Raw genomic sequence first — 7,025 nt, 5'->3', positions numbered from 1 at the left:
TATGGAAAAAACATGTCCTGAACCCATTAGCAACCGGGAGACCTCATTCCTTCATGCATTCCTTCGCTCATTCATTCATTCATTCCAGAAGCATTTCCCCAGCATGGTCTGGTGCCAGGCCCAGGCGGCCAGGGACCCTCGGGCGCTCAGAGCCTAGTGGGCAGGGTGGCCGCTGGGAATGCAGGCGGAGCACAAGGAGGGGACGTGCGTCCCCGTGCCTGGGGGTTGGGGGTGGGGGGAGCAGATCACTCAGAGGTCAGCAGCCCCACCAGCACGAGAGGAATGTTCTAGTCTCCGGGACACAGGCTCTGAGACAGAAGCAGCTGGTGCCACGGCCTCCCTGGAACCCAGCCCCAGCAGACGCCAACCAGCTGGATCCTGCACGAACCGCTTGGGCGGGCTGGCCTAGGGACGGTCCTCGCCAGGGTCCGTCCCGCCCAGCAGGCTGATGCTGGGGACACAGGAAACAAGGGGAGAGATGCTCTTCTCCCCACACACGGCCCGGAGCCTGATCCCCATCCCCGCCAGGACCTAGGGCTGCCCAGTTCTCATTCCAGAGACCCTCAGGGACTGCAGGGGGTGCGGGGAGCCTCCAGGCACCTCCTCTGCCCCCACCACCCCGCTCCTGGTGAAGCCTCAAGAATGTGCCAGAACCTGCAAGGCCCCAGGGCCAGACCCTGACGCCCCTCCAGGGGTTTCTGGGCCCCGCACCCTCCCCCCGCACCTGCAGCAGGACCGGCCTCCTACCCTGGGCAGCCCCAGGCGCCGCCCTCCCCGCCTCTCCCGGAGGTCAGGGCAGGACGCGGAGGGCGTGCTCAAGGACACTGGGGACCCGGGAAACCTTGGTGCTGCTTACATGCCTGTGTGGTTTGCCACCATTGACCAAGTGACACTGTTACGGCTTGCGCATTTCGTTACAATTCCATAAACAGTTCCCAACATTTCAACACACCTCCAGTCTCAGCAGCTTCCCTGTGCATGTGTGCATGAGCGCGTGTGCATGAGCAGTGTTCACGAGAGCGTGCATGTATGTGGGTGTGTGCGCGTGCATCTGTTTGCACGAGCGTGTGCCTGTATGTGGGTGTGTGCTCGTGCATGCACCAGGGCGTGCGTGCATGTGTGTGAATCTGTGCTCAAGCCTATGTGCACGTGCATGAGCGCAGGAGTGTGCGTGTGCATGAATGCGCGTGTGAGCATGGGCCTGTGGCGAGCAGCACACGCCCCCTGCCCGTCTCGGAGCCCCCACGTCGCCGCGCCCGGCCTGGTGGGGAGGCCCGGAGGCTGCAGCCAGCTGGGCGCCGGCGGGAGAGACAGGACACCAGGCCCCCAGAGCGCGGCGCCCGAGGGCCGCCCGGCGTCACGGGGTCAGGGCTCGGGGTGCCGCGCGGTGGGGGTGGGTCGTCCCGGGGGCTCGTGCGGGCCCCGCGGACCGACACCAGGCCGGGGTCTCCCGCGCAGGGGGCGAGCACGCCCCGGACGGCAGGGCGGCGGGGGGCGTCTCGGGGGGAAGCGAGGGTGGGGGCTCGGGGTCGAGGGTCAGCGGGGCCAGCCCGGGGGTCGCGGCTGGGATCCCGGGGTCGCGGCCGGGGTCCGGGGGTCCGCGGGGCCAGCCCGGGGGTCGCGGCCGGGGTCTGGGGGTCCGCAGGGCGAGCCCAGGGGTCAGCGGGGCCAGGCCGGAGGTCACGGCCGAGGTCCGGGGGTCCGCAGGGCCAGCCTTGGGGTCGCGGCCGGGGTCTGGGGGTCAACGGGGTCAAGCCCGGAGAACACGGCCGGGGTTCAGGGGTCTGCGGGGAGAGCCCCGGGGTCGCGGCCGGAGTCAGGGGTTCCGCGGGGCCAGCCCAGGGGACTCGGCCGGGTTCCGGGGGCCTGCGAGAAGAGCCGGAGGACCCCTCAGACTCCCTGTCCGCCACCGCGGTCGTCCGTCTCACTCGGCCGGACCCCGGCTTGACCTTCACAAGGTCACGGCGGCCGCCGAGCCCCCGGCCCGCACCGCGCATGGGCGGGGCCGGGCTCCCGCCATGCCTCGGGGCGCGGCGCGCGGAAGAGGCGGGGCGTCAGCGGCCTCGCAGCCAATGGGCGCGGCGGACGGGGGCGTGGGGCGGGACGCGGCGCCAGTCCCGGCAGCCCACGGGGCCGCAGGGCGCGGGAAGGGGCGGGGCGTGGGCGCGCGCGGCAGCCAATGAGCGCGGCGGGCGGAGGCGGGGGCGGGGCGTGGGCACCTTAGCGGCTGCGCGCTGGCCGCCCCGTCCTTTCGGTCCCGGCGGCGGCAGGGCTGAGCCAGCGGCGCCCACCCCTCGGTTCTCCGCGTCCCCGCTCCGCTGTCCGCCCGCTGCGCCGCGCGCTCCGCCACCATGACGGAACAGGCCATCTCCTTCGCCAAGGACTTCCTGGCCGGAGGCATCGCCGCCGCCATCTCTAAGACGGCCGTGGCCCCGATCGAGCGGGTCAAGCTGCTGCTGCAGGTGCGGGCGGCCTGGGGACGCCGGGACGAGGGGCCGGGCGCGGGGGAACTAGTCTGGGCGGGCTGCGGGCACCGGGACCGGCGGGCGGGCGGGCACCGGAAGTGGGAAGCCGCGCCGCTTTGTCCGCGCGCCGCCGGCTTCCGGTGGCGGACCGGGCGCGCGTCACGTGGGCAGGGGCGCGGGCGCGCACGCGCTCTCCCCGCCGGGGACGTCCGCGCGTGCGCCCTGGGGACGGCGAGCCCGGATTCTGCGGGGCTTGTCGAAGGGCGCATGCGCGCGGGGTGGCCGCGTGGACCGAACCCGCGTGGGGGGGGCTGGGCGGTGACCTTGGGTGCTCCGTGGGGGGGGGGGGGGCGGGTCCTCTTAATGCCCTTGAGCCTTACACATTTTTTTCTTCCCTTTTGTATTCTATTTGGTTAAAAACCAGAATAAACTATTGTGTAGTCTGAAACGTCGTCCCGCGTGTTGGGAGTTGTTAAGGAATGTATCGCGCTGCTAGCATCATTGTTGCAAGATTTTCTTGCGACACTGTTGCAGCGACGGGCAGCTAATGACCTAAAAGAGCAGGTTTCTCCAGTTGTGAGGTCTCAGGGCACCTCGGGCCACGTGCACGAGCTCGTTTTTCGGAGGACACACCCTGCCCCCGGGGTGATGGTGGATCTTTGGCCAAGGCGCCCGTGTGACCCGGTCCCCCATCGTCCCCTCAGGTGCAGCACGCCAGTAAGCAGATCGCGGCCGACAAGCAGTACAAGGGCATCGTGGACTGCATCGTGCGCATCCCCCGGGAGCAGGGCGTGCTGTCCTTCTGGAGGGGCAACCTGGCCAACGTGATCCGCTACTTCCCCACGCAAGCCCTCAACTTCGCCTTCAAGGATAAGTACAAGCAGATCTTTCTGGGCGGCGTGGACAAGCACACGCAGTTCTGGAGGTATTTCGCCGGCAACCTGGCGTCCGGAGGGGCGGCCGGAGCCACGTCCCTCTGCTTCGTCTACCCCCTGGATTTCGCCCGGACCCGCCTGGCGGCCGACGTGGGAAAGTCGGCCACGGAGCGCGAGTTCAAAGGCCTGGGAGACTGTCTGGTCAAGATCACCAAGTCTGACGGCCTCCGGGGCCTGTACCAGGGCTTCAATGTCTCCGTGCAGGGCATCATCATCTACCGGGCCGCCTACTTTGGCGTGTACGACACGGCCAAGGGTGAGTGTGTCCTCCCGGTGCCACGGGCCTGGGTGGGGGCTTCCGACAACCGCCAGGTGTGGGTCCACCGTCGTGCAGGCTGGACGCCCGAGATCCAGGTGTGGGCAGGCCTCGTTCCTCCTGACGCCTCTTCTTGGTGTGTAGACATGTCTTCTATCCGTGTCCTAACACGGTGCATCCTTGCTACCTTGCTGTGTCTGGTTATTTTTTTGTGGGGGGGGGCGACCGACACGTCTTATGAAGTTTGACGTGTGTGATCTCTTTCTATCTTGATCGTTTTTTTTTTAAACATTCTGTGTTCGGATACAATCTCATTTTGAGGTCGTAGGGTTTGGGAATGCAACCTGCATTTCTGAGAGTGCATAGTTCAGTGTCTGAGGGTCCGGGCCCAAGCCTGCTTGCTCCTCTGCAACAGGACAGCCTCGGGGGCAGCCTGCATTTCTGAGAATGCATAGTTGAGTGTCTGAGGGTCGGGGCCCAAGCCTGCTTGCTCCTCTGCAACAGGACAGCCTCGGGGGCAATCTGCATTTCTGAGAGTGCATAGTTCAGGGTCTGTGGGTCAGGACCCAAGCCTGCTTGCTCCTCTGCAACAGGACAGCCTCGGGGGCAATCTGCATTTCTGAGAGTGCATAGTTCAGGGTCTGAGGGTCAGGGCTCAAGCCTGCTTGCTTGCTCCTCTGCAACAGGACAGCCTCGGGGGCGGCCTGCTCCCTTGCCCAGGCTCCTCCATTTGCTGCCCTGGAGAGGTCAGTCCCCGGAGCTCAGCTGGCCTGTGGGCCTGCCCCTCTGTAGTTTGCAGGTGGCGTTCCTCATCCCAGGCCCTCTGGCCCACCGCATCCTGACCCTCAGCGTCACCTGGTCCTGGGGCTCCATGAGGAGCCCAGTGGGTGGTGGGGGTGCGGCTCTGGCCTTGGGCGGGGGCGGGGGCGTGCAGCCGCGGGGCCTGACGCCGGCGGTGACCCCAACCACAGGCATGCTGCCCGACCCCAAGAACACCCACATCGTGGTGAGCTGGATGATCGCGCAGACGGTGACGGCCGTGGCGGGCGTGGTCTCCTACCCCTTCGACACCGTGCGCCGGCGGATGATGATGCAGTCGGGGCGCAAAGGAGGTAACTCGTGCAGCTCTGGGGGTGGCGGCTGGGGGCCCAGGGAGAAGGGCCGCCGGCTCCTCGCATGGCCTGGTCTCAGCCCCCAGGAGGCGTGCAGGCCTCACACAAGGCGCTTTGCCCCACTTTAGTCGGGCTTTGCAGGGGTCTCATCAGACACGAGGTCCTTTTTCTGGGCAGCACTGCATTCGCGACCCTTGACCTCGTCTCTAGGGTGTGCAGGGGCCGTGCATGGACCCCGGGGTGGAGACGGGTCTGTGGAAGCTGCAACTCGAGTTTTGTGTGCTTCATCCCCATCCTCCCAGTGCAGCCCCCAGGGGGGTCGTGACCCAGGGCCCTCCGCCTCCAGGAGGGCCTCTTTGCCCCCCGGACGGTCCAGACTCCAGGTTGCCCTGCTGGGGGGTGTCCGGGGTTCAGCACCCGGTCCCGGGTTTTTTTTGTGGCTGTCCTCGCGCCTGTTCCCGGAAGACCCTCCCAGTGACCCCCACGTGTCTCCCCCCCCCCCCCGCAGCCGACATCATGTACAAGGGGACCGTCGACTGCTGGCGGAAGATCTTCAAGGACGAGGGGGGCAAGGCCTTCTTCAAGGGCGCCTGGTCCAACGTGCTCAGGGGCATGGGGGGCGCCTTCGTGCTGGTCCTGTACGACGAGCTGAAGAAGGTCATCTAGGCGCCGGCCCGCCCCGCCCCGCCGGACACGGGACCAACAGCAGCGCGTACAATGCCTAACTCCTAACGGACCATTATCTTCCAGAAATTCCACTGTCCTCGTCCCGGCCGGACCCCGAGGAGCGAGCGGCCGGGACCGGGCTCTAGACGGGGCTCCTCGTGGTCGAGACCATCGGCACGCCGGTGCCATGCATCGGTGTCTGGGGTGGGGAGAGGGCAATCCTGCCGTCTGCATGGGTCCACGGCCAGGCAGCTCCCGACGCACGGCCCCGGGTCCAGGTGCCTGTGGGACCCGCGTTGTGTTTAAGTATTTATTTAACAAAGGAATCATGTCTCCCATTTGTACTTAAGCACTATCTTTTTTGCACAGCCGACTATCTGCGATTATGTTCTGTGTTGGGCGTTCTGCTGCAAAAGAATAAAACCGGGACACAGAGACCCCCGAGTGGTGGGCTGTTTTTTTGGGGGGGCGGGGGAGAAGATTGTCCCTGAGCCAACATCCCGTGCTCATCTATTTCATGTGGGATGCTGCCACAGCATGGCTTCACGAGGGGTGCTGGGTCTGCACCCGGGATCTGAACCCGTGAACCCCGGGTGGCCCGGGTGTTGGTCTGTTTTTGAACCGAGCATCCTAATGGGGTGGGAGGCCCGAGTGGTCAGTGAGAGGCCACCCTCTGGACTTTGCACTAACCCCAACTTTTAAGGTTCTATGGGGGGGGGAGGGGACGCTGTGGTCTCCCACTGGGAAGAGGCAGGAAGGAAACCGGGCCCCCGAGAGCCCATGTGCAGCCTGGCCTGTGCCAAGGCCCCCCCCATGGATGGGGAAGAGAAACAGAAACTTGGGGGCTCATCCCATCCCGTGGCCCGTGCCTGCTCTGGGCCCCCCGCCCCCCAACTTCATTAGCGGCTCGCAAACGTCTCCAGCTGACCCCCGGGGGGTGCCCCGTGGGACATTCCGCACATCGGCATCCTCTCACTATTTAGCAAAAAGTCGGCGGATGGCAGGCAGTTCAAGCTGGCTTCCGCCCCGTAAGACCTTGGAACCTTAAGAATGCAAGCAAGCCAGAGAATCAGGTCACTGCACAGCGCAGCCCCCTCCTGGAGGCCAGGTTCCCGGACGCACAGGCGTCCTCTCTCCTGGGTTCACGGGTGGGCTGTCCTCCAGCGGGTCCGGGGGTGGCTCACCGTCAGGAATTAATAACACCGTGGGCGGGGCGGCAGGCAGCGGGGGTCCCCCCCTCCCCCCCTGCAGCCCCACGGAGGCCTCGCCGCCGGGACGCCCCCTGCCTGCTGCGCACGCGCCGCATCCCTGTGCGCGCCCCCCACCCCCACCCCGGGGTCGTGCGGAGCTGGCGAGGGGCCGGAGGGGCGCTCTCGTGCCATAAGCCACTTAACGTGCTTGGGAGGGGGAAACGCAGCAAGAAAACGCAATGCCCTCCGACACAGAGCTCAGGGCGGAGCGCGTGCATGGATAGTGGGACCCTGGGCGCAAAGTCCGGTCTCTCCTGGCGGCCTCGGGGCGACGGGCCGGATCCCACCTTCGGGGGGACCACCGAGAGGGTGGAAAACTCTTTTATTTAGGAAATGAGCAC

The 7,025-nt window shown here is 66.4% G+C and overlaps 1 protein-coding gene across 1 annotated transcript; it reads left to right on the top strand.

Annotated features, from left to right (window-relative positions):
- Nucleotides 1-2,142: 2,142 nt before the first annotated feature.
- Nucleotides 2,143-5,871, top strand: SLC25A6 (solute carrier family 25 member 6). The gene is made up of 4 exons (XM_023634414.2): nucleotides 2,143-2,462; nucleotides 3,170-3,656; nucleotides 4,628-4,768; nucleotides 5,277-5,871. The coding sequence occupies exons 1-4, from the start codon at nucleotides 2,352-2,354 to the stop codon at nucleotides 5,432-5,434; spliced, it is 897 nt and encodes a 298-aa protein (XP_023490182.1). The 5' UTR covers nucleotides 2,143-2,351; the 3' UTR covers nucleotides 5,435-5,871.
- Nucleotides 5,872-7,025: the final 1,154 nt, after the last annotated feature.

The sequence above is a fragment of the Equus caballus genome, chromosome X (assembly GCF_041296265.1).
Source record: "Equus caballus isolate H_3958 breed thoroughbred chromosome X, TB-T2T, whole genome shotgun sequence".
Taxonomy (NCBI): domain Eukaryota; kingdom Metazoa; phylum Chordata; class Mammalia; order Perissodactyla; family Equidae; genus Equus; species Equus caballus.
This window is presented reverse-complemented; position numbering and strand designations above follow the sequence as displayed.